The sequence below is a fragment of the Heteronotia binoei genome, chromosome 1, assembly GCF_032191835.1.
Source record: "Heteronotia binoei isolate CCM8104 ecotype False Entrance Well chromosome 1, APGP_CSIRO_Hbin_v1, whole genome shotgun sequence".
Classification (NCBI taxonomy): Eukaryota; Metazoa; Chordata; class Lepidosauria; order Squamata; family Gekkonidae; genus Heteronotia; species Heteronotia binoei.
The window spans coordinates 131,736,916-131,763,213 of record NC_083223.1 but is presented as its reverse complement, the minus strand read 5'-3'; the positions used below and the strand labels follow the sequence as shown (position 1 = coordinate 131,763,213).

Below are 26,298 nucleotides of genomic sequence, written 5' to 3'. Positions count from 1 at the left end.
GTGGAGGAGCGACAGCCGCCGCCTCCGCCCCGGAATAGAAGAGTTTGTGCGACAGTTCCTTCCGGAGCAAGACTGGAGGCAGGCGGGAACTGGAGAAAAGAAGCGAGAGAAAGACGTCATGGCTGTGTTGCTGGAAACCACCCTGGGGGACCTGGTGGTGGACTTGTACACAGAGGAGAGACCTCGAGGTGAGGCGAAACCTTGGCAGTAGCTGAGGCGGAGTGAACTGAGTAGCCATTGGCAAATATTGCAGCTCCGGCGCGAATCCCTCTGAAGGCTCGTGCTTCTAAAAGCTGCAACGCAAGCAGAGATTGAACAACCTCTGGGTTTCTGTGCTGGGGAAAAGCTGCGCCAGTTGGATTTCTGTTTGTCCCGCAGCTGTTAAAAATGCGGGGCAAGATAGGCCGCAATGGGTTTTGCACGTCCGAAGAACTGCTTTTCTCTCCGCCTCGATCTCTTGCTGTGTTGCGGGAAGTGCCGAGAGTCTTGGGTTTCGGGCTGTTTCACTCGTGCTCTTATAAACTAATGTCCTAAATTAGATGTGTCGTTAGGCTGGCCTTGGGCCCAATTGACCTGCCGCGGTGTGAAATGAAAGTGGGTTTCCGCTTGTTTACGGACCCTAACTCTAACCTGACAGATTAAGCAGGTGGAGTTTTTCTCACCTATTAGTTCCATTTTAGGAGAAACTTTAAAGGCTAGATGTTTATTTATTGGCCGTGTAAAAACACAGAAAGGGAGGGGGAATAAAGGGGCAACTCTAATGTAACGTTTTCTATCATTTTCTAAAATGAGATGCTGAAGCTCAAACCTGCCTAAAGTTCCCATCATTTGACATGTAAAGGCCACCTTCCCTCAGTCTCTAGTATAGGAGGACAGGGTGTAGTTATTCATTATTGAAGGAAGAGCGCTTTGTATGTACTTAACTGTGCCCTTCGGTATTATTATACCATGTATCCCAGGACTGCCAGCTTGTATTAGAAAAAAAAAAATCCAGGGATGTAGTCAGGGTGAGTTATGACTAAATAATTCCTGCTTGTTCAAAGAGTAGATGGTAGTGTTTCTTCCCATAACCCCCCCTTTTTTATTCTACTTTTATTTTATTTGAGACAATGTCTTTATACTGAAATTTGGTTTGGGCTTGTCATTGGATGCTGAGTCTCCCTAAGTCTTGTGGTAATTTTTTGACTCCAATATCTCCTTCTTACAGAACTTCATATGCTGTAATATTTGTAGTAAAGTATTAAGGAGGTATAGTGTATGTTTCATCTATTAGGCAAAATCCACATTTCATTACTGTTGTCATAAATTTCTTGCAGCCAGTCTGAATTTTCTGAAGCTCTGCAAGATCAAGTACTACAATTATTGTCTTATACACAATGTACAGGTAAGCATTTTTGGTGATGTTTATTTTCTCCCTTTGAATTCGTAAACCAGTGAACAGTTTTGCAAGCACGTGTTACGCTGCAGATAGATAAATGAGATTGGATCAGGGAGGCCTGCGTTCAGATTCTTTCATCTTGCTGTGCACACATTTTATGTCCCTCTCGGTCTTACATTGTCATCTGTAAAACAGAATAGTAACCTGCTTCAAAAAATTATTGTGAGTGCGGGTACAACAAACATCTTAAGTTAATTTATATGTGTGGTAAAAAATAGCTGTAGTCATAAATATGTCTTTAATTTTAAATATGTCTTGCATTGCTACAGAGAGACTTCATCATACAGACTGGTGATCCACAGGGGACTGGCCGTGGAGGTGAATCGATTTTTTGGTGAGCTTCTTATTGGATAGACAGACTCTACTCAAAATAGTTATAAATAGCTTGACTTTCTTGGTTTACTTCTAAATACATTCCTTTGGAATGTCATTATTTACAACCCTGATGCAAAAGTTCTGTAAACAGATCCTGGGGGACAATGGGGGGAAGAGATCCTTGTTAAAAATCTCAGAGACAAGATCCCAGAAGTACTAAGACAGAATGTGAATCTACGAAGCCCTCAGAGAACACTATTTTACTCTTGAATTTCTACTTCATTAATGCCAACAGTTCAAAATTCTGTGTTTAAATGCCTAAAGAAAGAGAAATCATCATTTAATAATGTCGATGGCGGGGGTAGCCAAACTCGCTTAATGTAAGAGCCACATAGAAAAAACATCAGATGTTTGACAGCCTCAAGGCATAGACACCAGATGTTTGAGAGCTGCAAGACATGAAGGCAGGCAAATAGATGGAGGAGAGAGAGGTGGAAAGAAAGCAACTTTAATTTTAAATGCATTTTCCAAACTGCTGGCTGCCTTGGCTTGGAGAAGTGATTTAAAGGGACAAATACTTTGGAGGGGTTTGAGAGTCACTCAGTATGTGTGAAAGAGCCACATGAATCTCCCAAGCCACAGTTTGAGTACCCCTGGTCTGTGGCTTGGATCCTACTGAGAGTTATGTGAATGAAGGGGAGTATGACTTTTGCCAGTCCCATCTTCCACTGTAGACCTCTGACTTCCCCCTTGTTTTTCCTGGGGGGTCCCATTTCTCCAAGGAGTAGTATTTGCGGGGGTGGTATTTGGGTCTGTAGTGGTGGGAGGGGAAGGGAGCCCTGTTTTGCAGATGGAACTCTCTGATGGACTATTGTTAAAAGACGAAATACATCATTTGCTCACTGTTGATCTCCATATATACAACTTTGCAGTGTTTGCAGACCCATTATAATACATGTACCTCATTCACAAAGGAGATGTGTAGAATCATAGAGTTGGAAGGGACCTCCAGGGTCATCTAGTCCAACCCCCTGCACAGTGCAGGAAACCCACAAATACCTACCCCAAATTCACAGGATCTTCATCGCTGTCAGATGGCAATCTAGCCTTTGTTTAAAAACCTCCAAGGAAGGAGAGCCCACCACCTCCCGAGGAAGCCTGTTCCACTGAGGAATCGCTTTAATGGTCAGGAAGTTCTTCCTAATGTTGAGCTGGAAACTCTTTTGATTTAATTTCAACCCATTGGTTCTGGTCCTACCTTCTGGGGCCACAGAGAACAATTCCACACCATCCTCTAGATGACATCCTTTCAAGTACTTGAAGATGTTGATCATATCACCTCTCAGCCGCCTTCTCTTCAGGCTAAACATCCCCAATTCCTTCAACCTTTCCTCATAGGACTTGGTCTCCAGACCCCTCACCATCTTCGTCGCCATGCTCTGGACCCGTTCCAGCTTGTTTATACCCTTCTTAAAATGTGGTGCCCAAAACTGGACACATTACTCCAGGTGAGGTCTTACCAGAGCAGAGTAAAGTGATACTATCACATCACCTAGTACCTAGTTCACACTTGCAAATGACTATTTAAAAAGGCATTTCATGTGGGTAAACATGTTGGCAGTTCCAGTTCCAGAGTGATGGGGTACATATCAAAATCATACATAGATAAGAATCTTCCCACATTTAAAATTTATGGACCAAAGCCCAAGTTCAAGAGAATGTGGCTGCAGATTGATTTTGTCTCTTGATGTGAATAGTGGTAATCATCTAAATGGAGATGGCTTGTAGAAACACTGGAGTTGCTTCAGAACATTGCTAAGCTGCATATTATATCAAAGACAATAATACATTTTTGCAAATGGCATCCTTTTGGACACAGTTTGTTTCAGACAATGAGGAATGTTATTCCTACACAAGTTGTGAGCCAACTTGACCTGTTATAAAATTCCCCCCCAATCTCAGTTATTCTAGATGATGGTGAATGAGCCTGATTGTTTACTGTAGATATTAAGCCATCTCAAACACATACTTGAAAAGGCAGGATATAAATATACTAAATAAAAAATCATTAAGTAAGAAATAAGTGGATTATGCTAATATGAGTAGGTGAGTAGTAGTAAAGCCATTTGCCATCTCATGTAGGTAAAGTAGAACATAAGCTTAAAAGTTATTTTTATTTTACCACTGGTTGCAGTTTGTGTATGCTAGATGATGTGTATAGTATTTGGAGTGTTGGACTAGGATCTTAAAGACCTAGGTTCAGATTCCCCTCTGCTACAACATTTGCTGGGTGACCTTGGACCAGTCACTTTCTCTCAGCTGAACCAAGTTCACAAGGTTTATGAGAAGGCGAAATAGAAGAAGGGAGATTGATGCACACCTCCTTGAGCTCCTTGTGGAAAGAGCAGGATAGAATGCATTAAATAAATAACCTATATATTTGTATATATGTGTTCCAGCAAATTATATGGGGATCAAGCTAGATATTTTGAATCAGAAAAAGTGCCAAGAATTAAACACAAGAAAAAGGGGACTGTATCAATGGTGAACAATGGCAGTGACCAACATGGATCTCAGGTGAGTATGTAATATTGGGTGGGTTTGCTAGAACTGTGGGATTGATAAAAGAGAAATTATTTTGCAAAAGAGCAAAAGAATGAAGATAGTGGCTTGATGGGGCATGACCTGTGCATGCAGTTAATATATGTTTTGTAGATTGCAGTTAGTAAAATAAATTGCTGCAGGGTTTTTTAAAAATAACAACTAATCCTTGTATTAGTTCATATAGCACAATAACTAATTCCTGTATCAGTTGATACAGCACATAGATTAAAAGGGCATTAACTTTTAATCTGCCATTTTTATATACATAAAAAGCTGCTTGTCTGCATATGGGTGCCTACTCTCTGCTACTCTGTTGGTGTCCGGTATGCCTCCTAGAATGGGAGCTCCTCAGCTTCAGACTGTTGGTGGGGTTGTGGGAAGGGGGATGCTTCACTCATGCCCTGTTCCATGTAGAGAACTGTCACATCCTTTTTCTCTTTGTAACTGATAACCTATACACTCTCATGTCTCTGCCCAATTTCCAGCAATACTCCTCCCTGGCCATCATGGGAACTCCTTTTATCCCATCCGCATTTCCCTGCTCTGCCTCCAAGCCCCTTTCCCGCTCTGTTACTAGCAGGAAACTGCTAGTAAGCATCTTCTGCAGAACAATTGCACTTAGCTGTTTTTGGAACTGCCTCAGTATCTACCTAGCCCATCCCTGGCCATGGCATCTCCTTCCCTTGAAGCCTTTGACTGTCAGGTCAGCTCTGCCCCTAACTGGGAGGTCATGAGCTGGCTGTGCTGCAAGGCAAGGGCATTTAGTCATTGGCAGTGTGATAGCAGCTGAGTTTGGGTCACTGGTGCTTGTTTCAGGGGTTGCAGAAGCCTCAGCTTGGTGCCATGGTGGTAAGGGTGTCTGTAGGCTATATGGCATGGTCCCAACTCTTCTGGGGGTTTGTGGCTCTTGGGTCTCTTGTTGGGGGCTTGTGGGTAGCCCGAAGGGGCTAGGGAGGACAGTTCTGTTGGCTGGCGAGGTGGCCGGACCAGACACTGCTTCGTACAGAATTGGAACATGTCCATTTTGCTGTGTATTGGCTACTGTAATGGGTAGCAACTTTCCAAGGATTCACGCAGAGAAAGGTGTTTCCCCAAAACTTCTTCCTGAGATCTGATCATAGAATCAGAGTTGGAAGGGGCAATACAACTTTGTCCATCTAGTCCAGCCCCCTGCTCAGTGCAGGATCAGCCTAATGGATCCCTAACAAATGTTTGTCCAGCTGCCGTTTGAAGACTGTTGGTGAGGGGGAGTTCACCACCATACTTTTTCATTAACTGGTATGCCTGAAGTTTTCTACATGTGCTATATCACTGAGCCATGGCCTCTCTCCTCTCCAGGGCTAGTTGCGATTTTGAATCTTGCTGCGCTTCTGTGAATTTGTAATATGTTTAGATATTGACATGATCTTATCATATCTTTTTAGGTTTACAGGGTAGGCTGGATAAATCAAAATGTCCATCTTTGTGGTTCTCGGGAGCAAATGCCACCCTCAAAGTTGTCAGTGGTATTGAAGTTGGCATCTTAATTTCTTCTCTTAGTTAGAGATAGCCTCCTAAATATTACGTTGCTATAAAACTGTTTTAGTTCAAGCAAATAAGTTGATATGTATTTCATTCTAACATCAGCCATAGAACATTGTTGTCATTTCCTCTGCAAGTGGTAATGGGATGAGGAGAGGACAGGGAGTTCCCCATCAGAACTCACAGTGTGGGTAGAGTGGCTGCAGCTCTATCTGTACAGTGTTAGGGAAGCATGGTTTAAAATTACTTAAATGAGTCATGGTAAAGAAACAGTACCAACTGAAGATGTAAGCGTGTAATTCTCCCTGAAGTCAGTAGGAGCACATGTGATGCCTCGAAGGCTCTCCAGCTTCTTTCTGTCCTCTCAGAGAGGTTTCAGATGTCGCCTTGTAAAAAAAGTAGTGCAGAGTGCATTTTTAAAGCTCCTTTGAATGTTAAAAAATTAATCTTGGGCACATCTAGGCAGCTGTTCCTTGTGACAGGTTAGAAATATTTTAAGATAACCAGAAAAAGCATTTTGTAACCAAGTAATTTTTCTGTCTTGTTTTTCTATAGTTTCTTATTACTACAGGAGAAAACTTAGATTATCTGGATGGTGTGCATACAGTGTTTGGTGAAGTTACAGAAGGCATGGATGTACTGATGAAAATTAACGAAACCTTTGTTGACAAAGATTTTGTTCCATATCAAGATATCAGGTTGGACTGCCTCTTGTTTCCATATTTTACCAAGATTATTTCTGGATAGGCCTTTTAGTGTGACAGTCATATGAAGTGGGAAAAGGGGATCTGGTATCCAGGACCCTTCCTCTGGCAGCAGCCAGTTTGTGTGCTTCGGAGAACAGGGAAACCACCAGTGTTACACACTGAGGTTCTTATTCTTTGTCTGCACTGGTATATGGTTGGAAAGATTTGTTTGACTGTCTTGACCTAAAGATATTATGCTTCAGTGAAGTGTATTTGTTGTAAAAGCATACTGTTGTAGAAATGAAATACTGTTATAAAACAATGTTTTCCTGCATTTCTTATTAGGATAAACCATACAGTGATCTTAGATGATCCATTTGATGATCCGCCTGGTTTGGTATTACCAGACCGTTCACCAGAGCCTACAAAGGAACAGCTGGATGTGAGTATTGCTATTAATTTCTAGTGTTTTAGAATGGGCAGGAAACAGTTATAGGTTAATGTGGATACTTCCAAAAATGGAGTTGTCTTCTGATTTCAGCAAGTTTTGCTTCTACAGATAAGGCTCTCAGAGAGTTTGAGGTTCTTTACAATTTAATGAGTAATGTGACTGATATTTGGCATTATTTGCTGTCCATCGTGCGTTGGGAATAATATATTGTGATGTGGAACAAGTAATGTTATCAAAAATATAATCAGGCAAATACAAGAAAGTATGCTAGCATTGTTTCATGAAGTATAGGCTGTCCCACATCCATGCATGCAGATACCATATAGGAAGTACTGTACAAGTGAGCAGTCAGCACTGGAGAGGCAGACCCAGCAGCAGCAGGCCCTGTGAAAAGCCCTAGGCAATAAGCTGCCACATATTAGGGCATGCTGACACAGGATTTATATGCAGCTTGACATGGTAGCATGGTAAGCACCCTTTGTATTTAGTACATGAAAGCAGAAGGGCTAAGAATCTGTGCCTTGGGCTTTCAGTATGAGGAAAAATAAGAAGAATTGCTGTATTATTTATTTAGATCGTTTTGTAGTTCTGCTGTAAAGAAAGAAATAGCGTTTATTTTATATATATGTCAATTTCTAGCGGTTTCCATTGCACATTATTCCTGGGAAAATCCAAGTTGGTGATTATTGCTGATTATCTGTTGATAGAATATCCAGGCACAAGAGAGACTACAGCCTATTTAATTGAAATACAGCATCCTGATTCCTGCATATTGTTGTTATTTACTTACCTTATTTGTAGTTCACTTTTTCCCACTGAGACTCAAAGCAGATTACACAATGATGATTCTCAATGGCATCTATGTGTGGTGACTGCTGCAACGTGAATGCTTAATCAAATGTAACTAACTTTGTCCTGTGCCCTTTTTTCATGACACAGGTGGATTGAAGACATGAAATCATTAACAGTGTATCCACTGGCTTAATTGGATTAAATAACTGGTTTTTAATTTTTTTTAAAAAAATGTAAGACAGAGTGGGAGAATAGGAGCCGATGAGGAAATTGATGACTTCAAGGGAAGGTCTGCTGATGAAGTGGAAGAAATTCTGGCAGAGAAAGAGGCAAAAACGCAAGCTATCCTTTTGGAAATGGTAAATATATTTGATTTGCTTTATGAGAGTAATATCTTTATGTTTTTGTATTGTACATGTTGTGTGAATATTAATAAAATGAGTGTTGCATTATTTGGATGTAATTAAAGGGATCAAAATGTAACATTTCTGTGAGATGAATGAAATCTTTTATGTTCAGATACTTGCAGTTTTCTCTCCTATCTTACTGGCTACCTCCAGCCTAATTTTAGTAGCAGCTTAGCAAAACACAAACAGATTACAGGTGGCACAGCTAAACCTTGGTCACCTTCATTTAGAAGGCAATTATTGCAGAGGAGACAATATTGCTGCTTGAGGGCAATCACAAGAAGCACTTCTGACAAATGACTGGATTTTGAGAATTTAGAAAACAGGGTAGAGATCTGAATTATCAACATGAGTCGGTAATGTACAGTTGGATAAATTTATCAAGAAGTGGTTAATGTTTCTAGTGATATGCACTGATAGGCCTTTTAGAAAGGATTAGACCTTATATATATGTTTAAATATTTTGTGATAACCATGGAATTTTCATTTTAACATTTTTGTGTTGTAAAAAAAATGCTTTAAAATGCCACAGCTTCCAGATGGTGTTAATGTAAATGCCCCCCCCCCCCCCCCCCCCCAATCTTGATATCTGCATTGAGGGACAGAATAACAAATTGTGGGATGAAGCTTCATTTGCTCTTAAAGTACAAATACAGTATCATGGCTTGGGATTAATTTTAGCACCTTTTTAGATTTCATGTGGGATGTGAGAGAAAGGAATGCCTGGATAAAGGCAGGGCAGACCAAAATGAGATTTGTCTTTTGGGGGTGGGGAAGGGATTATTGGGAGTTCATAATAATTAGTAAAGATTCCCATACTTGTATAGGCAGTTTTTCTTGACTTTTTGTTTAGAACTTGATACCTGTGACACAAGCATGTCTCAGATTCATGCATACAAAGTGCTAGACTTTGTGTGTAAAATCAGACTACAATCTCTTCTCTTTTTACCTTTGTACTTAAGGTAGGAGACTTGCCTGATGCAGATATCAAGCCTCCTGAAAATGTGCTTTTTGTCTGCAAACTTAATCCTGTGACAACAGATGAAGACCTTGAAATCATATTTTCTCGTTTTGGGCCAATCAAAAGGTAATAATGGAAAATCTGCAGAAGTGGCAATGCACTAGTAAAAACCTCTTTAAAACCTTTCTTTCCTGGGTTTCACTGTCATGCTTGCTTTCTAATTCAGCCACAAATATCTGTTACGTTACTGTCAGTTGTGTTAAAAACTTAAGAAGATGGAAGAGATTGGTGCCTTGTGGGTGGGATCCAAGAACTTGCTAGGGAAGGGTTAAGGCACTTTCAGGTACTTTTGCCTTGCTCTTCTTGCAGTGGGGTGGGGGGTGGCAGTTGCTGTGGCACTAGTATTGTAGGTGGAAGTGGAGACCGATATGAAGTTATCCTCTTCTGCTGAGTCTCTTCTGCTTGATTCTTTTAAAAACCTTTTTGTTCCTCTCGCTCCCCTTTCCTCATAGTGTTTGCTTTTACAGTTTATCCAAATTAGAGATATTTTATTGAGAATTAAGGGCCAGTATGGTTTTGGACAAGAGTGCAACGTTTGCCTCTTGGCCATGAGCCATTTGGCTTCTAGTACTGGCTATCATGCAACCTCTTGTGAGATCTTACTGTAAGGCAGACAATTCTCTTTATTTTGGAACAAAGCATTGAGACATAGTGCCTCCCTCTTAGAAAATGCTTCTTAGTGTTATTTGCAACTGAAAAGTCAGAGAACCTAAAAGAAGCAGAAAATATAATAATACATTGTTGAAGTACTACTTTTGAAATATTTATGAGGCTTAGTATACTTCAGTATTTCCTGCTTAAACTAAGGTGCCTAGTTATGTTCAGTTCAGAGTGCCATAATTTTATTAATGGAGTGTTACCATAGTCACTCCTGTTTCTGAAAATGTTGCACAGGAGTGCAAAACAACTACAGAGAGGGATGTGGTTACTGTTTGGTTCCACACTTTTCTTAAATCTAGTTGTACGAGTTGTTTCTCTATTGCATTTTTTGATGTTCAAAATATTTATGGGAGAATTCCAGTATCCACAATTTTGCTGGAGGGGAGAAGCCTCCTAGTTCAGATTTTAACCCTCACCAAGTCCACTCATATTAGAGTGGCCTATATGAACAGATGAAGGACTGCTTCCCTTGATGCCCAAGAATCCTCCCTGAAAACAGTGCCAGCCAAATATTAGTTGTCGTTCTACAACTCCCTGAACAACATGTGTTTTGCTGTATTTTCAGCTGTGAAGTGATTAGAGACTGGAAGACGGGTGAATCACTGTGCTATGCTTTCATTGAGTTTGAAAAGGTATGTGGTTCTCAGTTTGTATTGTTTGTGTATCATTAAACAACAATATAATGTTAGAAGTGTTTGTTGCTTGTTTCTTCTGTGAATTTTATGTACAGTCTTTCTCAAAAGAACCAAGGTAGCACATTGCATAAAAAACATTGGTGCAAAAGCAGTCATAAAATGCCATAATGAATTTCTGTTACAGGCTTTAGGAAAACAAATTTTAATATAGATTAATGCAGTTTACTATGGTACCTAGGAAGATTGGAAGATCAGCTCCACCATGCATGAACTTCTGTAGCATCAGGAAAGTCAGTCCCTCAGCCTCATTTCTGTCTGAAGAACTTTAAGAATGGTGACCTGCACTGCACGACTGTTTCTAGATTGAATGTTATTACAATCTCCAGGGATTTTTTTGTAGAAAAAGCCCAGCAGGAACTCATTTGCGTATGATAGCACTCCCCTGACACCAAGCCAACTGGAACTTCATTCCTGCTCAAAAAAAGCCCTTACAACCCCCAAGATTGGCTAAGCCCTAAGTGTGAGGCAATCTAGAAATCTGAAGAAAATCAGCCCGTTTGCTTGCGTGGCTGGCTACTTTATCAGATTAATCCTGAAATAACATCACCTGATCTCTGGAGTACAAACTGGAAATCATAAATAGCTTGGGAATTGTCAACCCTTCCTTGATCACTCTTCTTAAATCCCTCAGAAAGAATAGTCATATAGAAGAATAGCAGGATTGTTTTCTTGGATGAGGAGATCATACAGCAATGCAGTGACCTCACAAGTAGCAAGGAGATGCAACTAAGTATCCAGGCATTCCTCATAGTTTCACAGGGCAGCCATATTGGCCTGCAGTGGAACAATTAGATTTGAGTCCTGTAGCACCTTGGAGACCAGCAAGAGTTTCAGGAATCAAAGCTTCCCTTCTGCTGTGTCTAATGAAGGGAGCTTTGACTCCCAAAAGCTTCTACCCTGAAACATTGTTAGTCTCAAAGGTGCTGCTGGAATTCCTTGTGTGTATAGGCAGAGGGTAGTAATTGTGATATAATAGCCCTTTAGGAACACTTGTGTTTTCACTGTGCAGAGAAACCTGAGTGAGCCTTTTAAGTAATGGGCACTTTTGTACTGATGTTGAAGAACTGCTCAACAATGGAAAGGTGTGTGTGCATTAGGGGTATTCCCCCACCCCTTTCCAAGCTCCCAAACTCAAGTTCCAGTTTTGTGGGAAGGGTTGACTGAGGACTTCCTTGCTGGAGAGAGAGAGGTCATACCAAAGATTCCTTCTTAAGTCCAGTTTATCATATCCCAAGTAGATATCAAGAAAAATACTGTTGCAAATACACACCCAGACAAATAAGGAATATATTCTGACTACAGCATCAGGCCCCCCCTGGCATTGATCAGCCTGGCACATAGGTTTAACCAGACATTTTATATCCTTTTAGACCTATAGCTGTTAATATATCTATTGACACACTTAACATGTAGGTCTACCATGGGGGAAATGCCAAACGGCAAACTAGAACTGACCAGATGCACTAACCCAATCCCTGTCCTTTCTGTCTTTGGGGCAGGAAACTCTAAGGAACTCAAGGTAGCTGGGTTCTTCTACCTATCTATTTAGCCTCTGATAGTGGCAGTAATAACTCCTGTAAAGTATAAACATCCTTTAAGGCAAAAGTCTTGTATAGGATTATCTGTATCAGGAAGGCCACAGGACCCATAGAGTTATGCAGCCTCCTGGGAACCAGAACCAGATATTCAACTATAGAGGTTGATTTCTACAGTAAATTAAAGTATCATAGGTTTAGCAGGGACTGAGGTTGAATTCAGCCCTAATTCCACAACAACTGAATACATTGATAGATGGCCTAATATCAGTGTGCAACTGGTGTTCCTCATCCTAAGCACATATTTGGTAGAGCAAGAGGTTTTGAGGCTGATAAAAGCATCATTAGTAATATGGCTAATAAAAACTCCTTTTCTAGTTCATAAACAGGCCTCACAGGGTTCTAATTCTAAGTTTTTGTTTCATGGAAATGTGGCTACCAGGAGGAAGATTGCGAGAAAGCTTACTTTAAGATGGATAACGTGCTAATAGATGACAGGCGGATACATGTGGATTTTAGCCAATCTGTTGCAAAGATAAAATGGAAAGGAAAAGGTAACTTTCATTTTATACTCATAGTAAGAGGGAGGTAGGGGCAGTCAATGCAGAAATTTTTAATGCCATCTTCTGGGCATGGAGTGAGCGTCACTGAGGGTGTGTGTGTGAGGGGAAGGTATTTATGAATTTCCTTCATTGTGAAGGGGGTTTGGACTAGATGACCATGGAGGACCTTTCCAACACTATGATTCTATGAAATTAGCCATTTCTAGATTCTTCAGATATTAAATATCCAGAATCTGAATGGTTCCCTTTTAATCATACCTTGCTTCTCAAAGGAGCTTGTGATAGGAGTATTATGTAGGCCACCTGAATGCCTGATGGCATGGTGAATGCATAGGGTGGGAGTAGGGTCTGCTTCACTCACAGTGGCAGTTCCTACAGTAGAGCTTGGAGTAGGGTGGGGGTCAGCAGGCTGGTTATTTTCTGTAGGCCATTGTCAGTTTCAGTTCAGGAGCCCCAGTGCTATCTGGAAGGCAAGACACATTGCAAGTGACTGTTCCTCAAATGCTTGAACTGGTTGGAGAGGGAATATAAAGAGTCCCCTTATGTAGCAGGACATATCCAGCACCTCAGCTCATTGGTTACATAGGTAAGCATACCGATGTACAACTACATGTACCTCTGCTGCTATGCATGAGAATCCAGACAGGCATTCTAAGTTTCTTTCCTTCCTTCCTGGCCTGTAGCCAGAAAATTCCAGTTGGGGGGGGGCACAGAAAATTTTTTTGGGTGGAGGGGCCCCCCACTCTTTCCGCCACCACTCCCCCTTCCGTGACTCTGGCGGCCCCACCCGCCTCTGTGCGGCACCTCCCCCTCACCCACCAACCGGGCGAAAAAGTAAAAGAGCGGGCTCCTGGGACTCTTGCAAGGTGCCCTTCCCTCTCCCCCCCCCCCCCGTCAATCAAGTGATCGCCAGGAAAAGCTGGCTTTCCGGCGTGATCAGCAAGTTAAGCAAAGTCAAGTCCCTGGCTTGCTGGCCTGGATTTCCCTCGCTGGTAGTGGGGAGTCGCGGTTTGCTGTTGCAGCTTTTGACAGACACAGCAAGTTGCTGCACAAAGACGGGACACCCGATCCCTTTCTTGAGCTTGGGGAGTTGCAGACAGACAAACAAGCAGAGCTGCCAGGCAAGAGAGTGCAGGTGCCGAGCACAGCTGCAGCAGGCAGGAGCCCGGCGCACCCTTCGCCAGGAGGGGAACCAGCCTTGGTAAGGGCAAGGGGTGGGGAGCGGCTGGGGCGAGAGTTGTGCCTCCTCTCCAGTGCTGGCCTTCGTTCTCCCCTGCACTGCAGACCGGCTGCTAAGGGCGGATGGCCAGATGCTCGACCGGCAGCTGGACTGGGAGGCAAGGGGTGAGTCAGTGAGAAAAGTGGTGGCGGAGAGAGTGGGGGCCTGGGAAAGGAGGGGCCATAAAGGTCTGAGGGCGGCGTTGGTTACGGGCCTCCTTCCTTCCTTCAATGGGGTCTGCTACCAGTACTCTACATTAAGGAACAATTCCTAATCACATTCCAGTTTGGGACCTAAGTGGCTGTGCATGCTCGGCTATATGCATTGAAGTGCCAGTTTGTTCCATAAGATGGCAGCATGAAATAGAAGATGCTGACTCCAGCTTCCAAGCAATAGTTTTGTGCAGTGTTATTAAAATATGTTAACTTTTGGAAGCAAAACTAGAAACTGTAAAATAGTTTCGGTGTCAGAATTACAGTGTGAGTGTGGTACAACTGTACTGGGGTTGCCATGCATCTCAGTCAGCCTCATCACTAGAACACATTGGCATTAATAAGTAGATCATTTGTGACATACAGGTTAGAGGACTGAACTAAGACTGGAGTGGTACCTGGATTCAAATCATGTTCATCCAAACAATGCTTTCTGGATGACCTTGGCCGGTCACTCTCTCTTAGCCTAACCTACTTCACAGGGTTTTAGGGAGGGTAAAGGAGGTGGCCTGAGAAGTGCCATCCAAAGCTTCTTTGAAGAAGGGGTGGGATAACACGTGATAGAGCTGCTGCTGTACTTTTGAAAGCAGATGATCTTCAGTCCAGAATAATTTGAACAGTTGTTAAGTTGGAATTTTAGGATATGTTTTTTTATCATCCTGATGTGTAGGATGAATTACCAACTAGTTGTGCCTCAGTGGCATTCATAGAATCATAGAGTTGGAAGGGACCTCTAGGGTCATCTAGTCCAACCCCCTGCACAATGCAGGAAATTCACAAACACCTCCCCCTAAATTCACAGGATCTTCATTGCTGTCAGATGGCTATCTAGCCTCTGTTTAAAAACCTCCAAGGAAGGAGAGCCCACCACCTCCCGAGAAAGCCTGTTCCACTAAGGAATCGCTCTAACGGTCAGGAAGTTCTTCCTAATGTTGAGCTGGAAATTCTTTTGATTCAATTTGGTTCTGGTCCTACCTTCCGGGGCCACAGAAAACAATTCCACACCATCCTCTAGATGACAGCCCTTCAAGTACTTGAAGATGGTGATCATATCACCTCTCAGCTGCCTCTCCAGGCTAAACATCCCCAGCTCCTTCAACCTTTCCTCACAGGACTTGGTCTCCAGACCCCTCACCATCTTTGTCGCCCTCCTCTGGACCTGTTCCAGCTTGTCTATATCCTTCTTAAAATGTGGTGTCCAAAACTGAACACAATACTCCAGGTGAGATCTTACCAGAGCAGAGTAAAGCGATACCATCACATCACGTGAACTGGACACTATACTTCTGTTGATACAGCCCAAAATTGCATTTGCCTTCTTAGCCACCACATCACACTGTTGACTCATGCTCAGTGTATGATCCACTAGGACATCTAGATCCTTTTCACACATACTGCTGCTAAGACAAGTCTCCCCCATTCTATAACCATGCACTGGATTTTTCCTACCTAAATGCAGAACTTTACATTTATCCCTGTTAAAATTCATTTTATTGATTTTAGCCCAGTTTCCCAGCCTGTCAAGGTCCTCCTGTATCCTGTTTCTGTCTTCTTTTGTGTTTGCAACCCCTCCCAATTTAGTATCATCTGCAAATTTAATAACCATTCCCTCTATTCCTTCATCCAAATCATTGATAAAGATGTTGAACAAAACAGGTCACAGGACAGATCCCTGAGGCACTCCACATCACTCCTCTCCAAGAGGATGAGGAACCATTCACAAACACTTTTGGGTGCGATCTGTCAACCAGTTACAGATCCACCTAACGGTAACAGGATCCAAACCACATTTTATCAACTTGCCAACAAGGATAATATGTGGAACCTTATCAAAAGCTTTACTGAAATCAAGATAAACGATGTCTACAGCATTCCCCCGATCCAGGAAAGTAGTCACTTTCTCAAATAAATAATGGTACCCTTTCAAAGAAATAATGGTACCCTCTTCGTCTTCTTTAAAAATGTGGTAGGAAGATGGGATTGTCAGTTATGGAGTGAAGAGGGGAGTGTTGCTTGCAACACTACCTTTGGATATAAACTTGTCCGATCACCATTGAGTGCCAGGCAGGTGCCAATCCTGTGGTTAGGGCATACGTTACTACAGTGCTAAATTTATATTTGGAGGCACATGGATGGTGCTGTCACCAGGTCACAGAGACAGAATACTGAGTTAAATGGCTCATTTTGTATCAAATGTCTCATGTCTATAACTTTTTAAAAATTCAGTAACAGTGTATTTGGAGCTATATCTATGGTAACTGTAGCTGGCAAGATTGAGAGACTATTACCATGGATACAACCCTAAACTGATGTTGAGTTTATTTAAGATTGGTTGCTGACTTTGCATCTTCTTTGTGGTTGTGCTGAATGCCAGCTCATTTCTTTCTGTAACAGGTGGGAAGTATACCAAGGAAGATTTCAAAGATTATGAGAAAGATCATGACAAAACATCTAAGTTAAGCCTGAAGGAAAAGGCAAAGCCCAAGCAAGAGTATCCTTAATGATTACGTGTTCTTAAGTTTTAATTTTTTTCATATACTTTATGAATGAAAACTGTTATACATATCTGTCTTACAGCTGGGGTATGTATGACATCTTTCAGATTATTTGGAATCACTTTCTTTTTATTGGAGTGTTAACTTATCCTGACAAATATTAACATGAATTTTACATTTATCTTGAATTGGTGGGTAGTTTTGCATTTGAAAAAGGCTTGTGTATTATATTCTAATTTTCAATAACTTCCAGCCATTGAGCTGCTAGTTCAGCATATAAAACTTGTTATAAATTATAGTATGTTTTGGTATGAGTTCAATTGATTTTAGAAGATACTCAGATAACATTGTGAGAAGTCAGTTTTTTGCACACAGTCTTTATTTCCTGACAACCATTTGAACTCTAAATCCAGCTGTATTACCAAGTTGTGCCACCACCCCTGCAGCAGTGTGGCTTGGAGAAGGCATTCCCTTCACTTGTGGAGGTGCACTGCTGACGTGACACAACTCTGCGAGTGAAGGGGAAAATGTCTACCCTTCAGTCCACATTTGAAGGGAAAAATGCCCACCCTTCACTCTCGAGTCACACCACCTCAGTGGCCCGCCTCTACAAATAAAGGGAATGTGTTTAAAAATTAAATCCACCAAGGTGGCATGACTCTGGAGAGTGAAGGGAAGGCATTTTTAATTTAAGTTTTAAACACCTTCTCTTCACTTGTGGAGGCATGCCATTGAGGCAGTGTAACTCTGGAGAGCAAAAGGACAGCATTTTAAAATGCGGAATAAATCTGGGTTTCCCAATTATTTACCCAAATCCCAATATCATACCTGAATTTTTAAAAGTTGATTTTTTGTGTGTGTGCATGTACACCCTTAGTCTCCACTTACATTTATGCTTGATACATGCACAAAATCTAACTTTTTCTGACTTCAGGATTCTTATTGCTGAAGCACTGCTAGTTCAGTGGAGGTTCTTCTGGCATCTCTAATGTCTAGATCTAAATAATTGAATCTGTAGCAAAATTCCTTTACTATGCTTTTAGGAGGAGATGTTCCTTTTGTCCATAGATCCTAATGCAATTCATTTGATTCGTGTTACTATGCCAATAAAGGTTGTGATGATGATGATGATGATGTCTAGGTCCAAAGTTTTCCTTAACCAACTGATACAGCACTAGATATGACCTTGTATTGGTGGATGAGGAAGAAGGAGCCAAAACAAGCCACCGACACTCTGAGAAGAAGAAGAAGAAGCGCTGCCATTCAGATGATGATGAGAATGAAAAGAGGAACAAACATCCTAAGGTACTGAGCTCTGTTCCTTTCAGATGATCAACATGTTTTAATATGGTGGTATTGCCACTGAAGCACGAGGTCAAATTAAAGTAAGTATTTTTAGCAGTCCATAGCCCACTGAACATGCTGTGAAATACCATGAAGCTGTCTTATCCCAAATTAGAGCATTGATCCATCTTGCTCAGTATTATCTACTCTGATCAGCAGCATCTTTAAGGTCTCAGACAAACAAAGGTCTCTCTTGCGCCTGCTGCTAAGATCTTTAAGATGGAATTGCCAGGGATTGAGTCTGGGATTTTCTGAATGCAAAGCAGGTGCTGTACCTGTGAGCCATGGCGTTCACTCTCCTTACCTTCTCTACTGTTAACACCAAGCTTGGCTGTTTTATCTCAACCAAAAGCCAACCCCTTAAGCACTGCCTTTTTATTTTATATTTACACATCTTAATCGGGTGTTTACTTTTGCTACTTGGAAAGTCCCTTACGTGTTTCATACCTTTGTTACTTTGCCCCATCAGTTGTTTTCTCTTACAGAGATGCACTGGATATCTGTCTTTGTCCTTCTTAACAGCTCAAAAAAACCACCTTGAAAGCCCCAGACATGTAGATTTCAGACTGTTCCTTACATGCCCAGTTGTGAAAAGCCCATAGGTATTCAATAGAGTGCTTTTGCCATCACAGCACTATCTATTGTTCACATCTTTGTATTGGGCACTCAGTTTAGAAACATAAAATGTATGTACTTTCCTGGGAGTACTTGCCAATTGAGTAGACCTGGTTAGGACTGCTCTCAAAATGTACACACAATCACACTATTGATGTTTTCTCCCAACTATCTTTTTAGAAGCCTCCTATAAAATAATAGTAAATGGTGTGATTGTCTTGATTTTGGACAATAGCAAATGGATATTGACTGGGCATTGGCAGGGCAGATGGTGTACTTATTATTTGAATGGAGGTCTCCAAGATCCAGTGCAATAATACTTCTCACTTTATAGCTTTGTCTCAGTTCTATATCTGCACGGAATATATATCTACACTAGAAGGTTGTTGTCACAAAGAAGATGATGAGTAATGGTCTCATTACTTGAATGAAATTAGGCTCTGAAATCTGAATAAATAACAGCATTCTCTTGACAGAAATGGGAAAGGCTTGTTCTGAGTTTCATAATGGGCTCAGAAATCATATTTTTAAAAAGTATTTGATCACTAGGTCAGTTTGGGAATGCTTCCTATAGTTTATCACCAGTGCCCAGCTGGCTCATGGCCTCACAAACACAGCTGGGTATTTGCACAGCCAATTAGGCAGATTGCCGAGGTTTGACTCCAACCAAAAGGATGTCTGGGATAGGCAGAAACTGTGCACTGAGAATAAGAAGACATGTGGGTTTCCACCACCTCAAGTCCAAAGGAAGGATGAAAGTGTGGCTGATAGGACTGTGCCTCCTTTTTGGGGTTAGGTGTGCCTGATATTGCCATCAGTAGGTGAGGGAAGAAGTGCATGTTTGTCCATATATTTTCATGGTTGGTGTTTTGGTGAGAGAGAAGATGAGCGGCTATAATGTAAGCTGTTCTAATAATAGAAGTTGGATGTGTCAAGGATAGTACTGAGGTTTGTTCTCTGGGTAGGGTGGTGGATGGGTTGAACATTAGATGGTATGATAGTCCTGACTGGTGAGCTTGATAAAAAGGAACAACCCCCCCCCCCGAAACGAGTGTTGTGTAGCAATATTTTCAAATAATGTATGTCTTTTGATGTTATCTTTGTTGAAATGTTTGATCCTTTGCAATATTGGGTCACTGAAACTGCCGGTCAGAAAACATAAATCAGTTACTGTATGTTTTCTGAATAATCAGTCCATGTATTTGCAGTCTCTCACAGGTGTACCAATAAGGAATACAATCTCTCTCCTATGTGTTGCAATTGTGGATGAAGAGGTGTATTTGACTTGTGTGACTGAAACCTGGGTGGGTGGGTCTTCAAATAGCTTTGTCACAGATTACTCCAGCTAGCTGTGTGGTCCTTCAGCTGGGAAAAAGGGAGTGATTGTGATTATCTGTTGAATATCAGGCTTTCAGAGTCAATTGTTTCCTCCATGGGGTCTTCACCCTGTTTCTTTTTCTCCATGGATCCAATCCATGTAGTATGTGTGTCAGATGAACCATCTGGTCAATTTTGTATAGAGCAGTGTTTCCCATTTGCAGGGTCATGACCTGGTACCGGACCACGGAAGCCTCACTACCAGGTAACAAGAAAACCCAAAGCTAGCCCCACCCCCAGCAAAGCTAGCCCCACCCATCTCTGTGTTGTGCAGAGAGGAGCTGGGCTGCCTCTCCTTCCTTCTCCCCCACTCCCAGTGCTTGAGAGAAAAGCTAGCATCCACTGGCGCTTTAGACCCGTGAAGTGTTCTTCAAGGTATGAGCTTTCATGTGCCTTGCAGTATGTTCTTTTGGGGAGATTTCCCCGGGAGGCCTGGGCGGCAAAGAAAGGTGCGTGTGTGTTTTTTCAGCCAGGAGGGGTGGGGAGTGGGCATTCCAGCAGCTATTTTTTTTAACCAAATGACCCCTGGGCAGAATTTTTGCTGGCTGGGGTCATCTGATGGTGAGGAAGACTTTTTTTTCCTTTGCCCCTCCCTTCTTTCTTTCTGTCTTTCCCTGAAAGTGATACTCTGTATTCTTGGTGCTGAGAGGGGGGGAAGCAACAGTGGGAGGGCTTCTAGTGCCCTGGCCCCACTGGTGGACTTTCTGGTGCTTTTTGGGCATTGTGTGAGGGAATTTTGGACTGGATAGTCCACTGGCCTGATCCAACATGGCTCCTCTAATGTTATGTTTTTTGTTTCCATGTCTTTCCTTTCCCTTTCCCTTTCCCTTCCCTTCCCTTCCCTTCCCTTTCTCTTTCTTTCCTTCCATTTTTACTGGATGAAACTTTTCTGTCCATCATACTATTGTTGCAGACATAGGAGCTCTGCCAATTAAAAGTTGGCATCCCCAGTTGTAGCCAGGTGGCCTTCTATGAGATTTCTGTGTGAATGAGAGTAAGAGGTGTGGGGCAGAAAGAGATTATTGGAGATTACTGCGGCATATCTCAACAGCACTGGAAGAGATGGTACTATGAACTTGGCACCATTTTACTGGTCCTGTTTTTAACAGCTGTCTGACACCAAAATTAAACTCCTTAAAAAGGATGAAAGTAGTTCACTGGCTAAGTATCTGCACAACAGGTTGCTTTTAAAAGCATGGGAAACACAGCTGGTAAAAAGCTGCAAGCCCCTCATAAATATCCTTTTTGGGATAACTGCAGAAAAGCTTGTATGAACTTCATATAACTTGAAATTAATTCATTAATTTTCTGCTACCTTTCACAGCAATTTCCTCATGTTTCAACCAAAGAAAAGTATGAAAAATAGCTGTCGAAAGATTTTCTTGAAAACAAGCAAGCTTGGTTGTAGCTTGAGGCAGGGTTCCAGTAGTAGCAGCCGAAGGTAGGGCCTACTAAATGTGTCAGCATATTTTGAGGTAGAGCAGCTGCCAGGGCCCAGTGTGGGTGGTACACAGTGCTTGCATTCCTGATGGCAATACCAACAGCACTCCCAATTGCATACACTGTCCAGTGCTGTTGAGGAAGGGATGTGTAGGTGGTTCAGGCAATTGAACATGGGCATTAGGAGTGCTTGCAAGCTGGAGAAGAATACACAAACAGATAGGTGCATGCAGGTGTGAGGGTGAAAAGAGAGGACCGCCCACTTTCCACCCCCATTTTGGCTCAGCATGAGTTTCAGAGAGATTTTTCTGAAAATGAATTTACTTCTGAAGAAGAGGCAGGTTTGGGGGAGTGCCCTGGAAGTGACATCACAGGAAAAGGTGGAATTTTGGTTCAGTGTTCCTCGGAAGTGACATCACTTGGTCCTTGCCACCACAGGAAATGACATAATTCCTGTCTTCTGGCTCCACCCCCAAATTTTAGTGGGCCATGAAGGAGAAGTGTAAAAATAACTGGACCACGGGAAAGAAAAGTTTGGGAAACCCTGGAGAGAGTTTTGGATTAGGTTTCCATATGTATGTTGACAGGATTAAGTAGTCAGTGGAGCCAGCCACTTTTAATTTCAATCTCTGACCCACTTGATTGATTAAGCTATATGAAGATAAAACAAAGGGTCAGTTGGTGAATGTCAGGGTAACTTCCCAAAGCCTTTGAAGGAGGCAATAATTCAATCTTTGTAGAATAACCCTTACTTGACAAAGTGCAGGTCTATGTCAAATCTACTTTTTGGGGGTAAAGCACTGTGGCATGTTAGCTTTAGAGGTTCATAGACCAATTTCTCAAGTGTCCTGGACTAATCCTAGTCTGGTTTTAGGCCTGGTTTTGAGTCTGCATGAGTCTATCTGCCTAACACTGGTTGTTTTAATGTAGTACCTGATTTTCATGTGTGATGTAAGCATGCTGTGAGCAGATTCTTTTCCTTTTCCCTTCCTAACGTTATGTGTGTTACTTGCATTTTTACTTCAGTAGCTGTCTATGTAAGAAAAAAGTTTTGTCCTGTGAATATCTGCTAGGTCTTCTTGTAAGGTCCGTCAAAAAGTTTTTGCTACTTTTTAAAAATATCATTTCAGCCTTTTGTTTGTTTGATGATGTTAAACATCATGATGTGGAAAGACCCTTTCCTTTTTAAAACTTGATTTGTTTTTTCAATAACAACTAAAGACCTCAGTTTGTACCTGAAGTTAAATAAGTCACAAGATGACTCAAATAATGTAGTGATGCACAAGAGAAGAATACACATGTCACAAAAGATAACAAAGATAGAGACATGATGATAAAGGGAAACGCATGACTATAAGGAAGGATGACTCTAATTTTGTGAGTTTTGGAAAATGAATTTCTATTTTTCTCTTTTTGCTGCAATAGTAATTCAGCTGTGCAAGTCTAAAAAACAAATATGTATACATAAACCAATTCAGTTATTTATATAGTTATTAACAGATTTTAAACGTTATTTCTACAACGCTTGTATCAAACCCGAATCCCCCCTTGCTTTTAGCAGTGTATTTTAAGATAGTGCTGGTAGTTGTGAAGCTGATTCTGAGTATAAAAAATTGTCTCCCATCAATAAAGAACAAGGAGCAAGTTTTTCAGTAGTCCCAAGGAAGGTGGATCATGATTGAGGCCCCTCATGATTCCTCCTGTAACTCATGGCATGGCCTGAACTTGTAAAAACTGGGATTGATGTCCCCAAGCTTCTCTCTTCATCTTTGCAGTACTGCTGGAATACGAGGAGCCTCTTCATTGTGGTAGCAAGAATTTAATGGAACAGTGTGAAGCCTTTTTACTTTCACATTTTGAACCATAGGAAGGACAGGGTTTTCCTGGAGGTTTCTGACTTTACTCTAGACTAGTTTGAAGAAAGACTCTTTTTACAGAGAAGAATTAGCCTTTCCACTGTTTTTGAGGTCAACATCATTCTCCTACAGAATGACAAAACAAAGGGAAGAAAATAAAAGGGCCACACCAGTCACTAGAGTTAAAAAAATAAGGCCAAGGCCAATGGTGCAAAATTGGGTAAAATTATGTTTTATTATTCAGTTCAAAATTCCCCAGAAATTTCCTATGCAGTTTGCTAACAGCCTTGGCCAAGAGACTGTGTAACGCATAATAATACAATCTGTATTCACATGAATACTGATATAGTTAAATTTATATAAATAAGATTTTATATTAAAAGTCAAAATCCAGGTTTCAAAACATTGTTCGCATACAAAACTTCAAGAGCTCATCCTGCCCTTGAGATTGCAAGAGGAGGAAAGATAAGGCTGTCCAGAACCCAACAAGTTGGGCTTAAAATTAAAATAATCTTTTTTACATATTATATATTACAGATCCCCTGGCAATGCTTGTTGGCAAAACGCATATTGAATTTTTGGGGAATTTTAAACTAAGTAATAAAATATAACTTTACCTGATTTTACACCATTTTATCAAACAAAACAAAGTACCATGTTAATTGACCCCTGTCTGTTGATTTGGTAGGATGAACATGGAAGCAACTATTCATATGAAGAACTCTGTAGCATTTTCTTCTCCCATCGTTGCCTTTTACTCTCACTTTCTTCTAATTCATAAAAGCCTTTATATTAACCATATTTCCCCCCAATCTTTCCTAACAGGACCCTGAGCGAAGGCACAAAGATGACTCAAGCAAAGAGAAAAGAAAAGGTGACAAGCGAGAGCACCATAGGAGTCGAAGTCGCAGCCACTCACGGGACAGAGATGACCATTATCGAAAGTATAAAGACAAGCACTATGAGGAGCCCCGGGAAAGAGAGCATGAAGACAAGAGGAGAGCCAGAAGCCCTAAGAAGTCCAAAGATAAAGAGAAGTCCAAGTACAGATGAAAGAGGGTAACAAGAATGTTAAAAAAACCCCTTCATTGGTATTTCTCTACCACAGAAAGAATGAATGCCATATGCCCTTGAAAACAGATTTCAGCCCCAGTTCTCACTTTTAATCTTGGGACACCACAGGAGGATGCCTTAGAGTCTTGTAAATGGTGTGAGATTTCTGAAGCTGTTGGTTACATTTGTGCATTTGATTGATGAACAAAGAGCAGCAGAATGATAAGGAATTTACTATATCTAAATGCAGTAACTCCCTTCACTCCAAGAACCCCATTGAATGCCAGTCCTTAACTTTAGATGGCATGCTTATTCATCTAACTACTTCATATGTAACAAGCTTCCTGCTCTAATATTATTTTTGTGTAAGTTGCACATAACCCAGTTGTACACTGTTTCATGTATTAAAAGCTGATGCATATGTTCTGCTATAGGAAACACTTTGCCAGGTGGTATTTCTTACTGTATGTCCACCTTTTGAAATAGCAGTGTTTGTGATCCCCATGTTTGACATGTAGATTGTTACAGTCATTAACAGTCTACTACTCAGAAGTAACATCCAAAGAGGGAATTTCTAGTGTATGAAGTGGCTGTAAATTTCTCTGCTCTTATTAAACCTTTGTAATACACAATTCATACCTTACAAATGTGTGTATTTTCATGGCACCCTGGCCTGTATTCTGTTTGTTCCTCAGCATGACTGTCTTGTATATGGAGACAGCAACATGCATCACCATTGGGTGAAATTCCCAGTTTGTAATTAACTTATTTACTTGCCTTGGAGTAGCACTAGCAAACCTGAGCTAAGAACTGGAACTTTCCTGGCATCTTATATTGTGTTGTCGTCTGCCTATGGAAGGGCATTTTTGTGGGGAGGGGCATAGTCACTGATTTCCCTTGCAGACCTTCATATCATACTTCTACACTTGTGTGAAAGTTGCATATAACCCAGAGCTAGTTTGGAGTAGTGGTTAAGTACGCCAACTCTTATCTGGGAGAACCAGAACCGGGTTTGATTCCCCACTCCTCCACATGCACCTCCTGGAATGGCCTTGGATTAGCCATAGCTGTCACAGGACTTGTCCTTGAAAGGGCAGCTGCTGTGAGAGCCCTCTCAGCCCCACCCCCTCACAGGGTGTCTGTTGTAGGGGAAGAAGATAAAGGAGATTGTAAGCCGCTCTGAGACTCTGATTCAGAAAGAAGGGTGGGGTATAAATCTGCAGTCTTCTTTTCCACTGAGGAGGGTACAGAGACAACCCCCCCCCTTAGATAAATCAGATCCTTTCTACTGTTTAGCCAGTTTAAAATTCTGCTCAGAATCTATCCACTTCATATAGTTGTAAATTTTTAATTTTAACCTAAAAGCTGTACCATGGATTCTTCCGTTAGCTCAGAAATCTTTAAACTTATTATGGCCTACAAAAATCTTAAGTACATCAGGAATGGGGTGTATTTGATGCTCATTTGGTATGTAACACTATAGCATTTGCTGTTTTCCACTGTAATGTACTGAGTATTTATAAAAGAGGTGTAATAACCTATATGTTTCATGCTTCTGTAATTCAGCTTCTTAGGAGGCAGCATCTGTAGAGCTGAGCAGATGTGTCTCTGTAGTAAGAAAATGTATTGGAAGGAGGAAGATGCTACTACTTATAGGAATCATTCTTTGAATCTAGTTTGTTAGTTTATTATGCATTATCAGATGCATTATAGACTTTCATTATATGTTAGATGTTATGAAGAATGCTAATCCAATTGCATTAACTGCTGTGTAAATGAATATATCTTATAAAAAGCTAAGGGAAGCAGGAGACTAGTCATATGTCTAGATCTGTGCTTGAGTGATGGAGGCCAGGGAATCATACTCTGAGCACAGGCCCCTGATAATTAATCTATGGAAGATCCACTTCCCAAGGAAAATTGGTGTCTTAGCACTATTGAGAAACAAATTTCTCCTTAAAGATAATACTAGTATAGAAAGAAATTTTTTTTCAAATGA

The 26,298-nt window shown here is 41.3% G+C and overlaps 1 protein-coding gene across 1 annotated transcript; it reads left to right on the top strand.

Moving 5' to 3' along the window:
- On the top strand, positions 1-24,946 carry PPIL4 (peptidylprolyl isomerase like 4). The gene is made up of 13 exons (XM_060240752.1): positions 1-188; positions 1,317-1,384; positions 1,708-1,772; positions 4,213-4,330; positions 6,434-6,576; positions 6,910-7,006; positions 8,050-8,166; positions 9,177-9,301; positions 10,461-10,527; positions 12,568-12,679; positions 16,514-16,610; positions 17,787-17,919; positions 24,072-24,946. Exons 1-13 carry the CDS (start codon positions 119-121, stop codon positions 24,297-24,299), a joined length of 1,440 nt encoding a protein of 479 aa, XP_060096735.1. The 5' UTR covers positions 1-118; the 3' UTR covers positions 24,300-24,946.
- The last annotated feature ends 1,352 nt before the right edge of the window (positions 24,947-26,298 follow it).

Excerpts from the sequence above, each read along its gene's own strand:
- PPIL4 (XM_060240752.1), top strand. The coding sequence starts at position 119 with ATGGCTGTGTTGCTGGAAACCACCCTGGGGGACCTGGTGGTGGACTTG. Across the intron at positions 4,331-6,433 it reads GTGACCAACATGGATCTCAG|TTTCTTATTACTACAGGAGA; the intron begins GTGAGTATGTAA and ends GTTTTTCTATAG. Across the intron at positions 12,680-16,513 it reads GATAAAATGGAAAGGAAAAG|GTGGGAAGTATACCAAGGAA; the intron begins GTAACTTTCATT and ends TTTCTGTAACAG.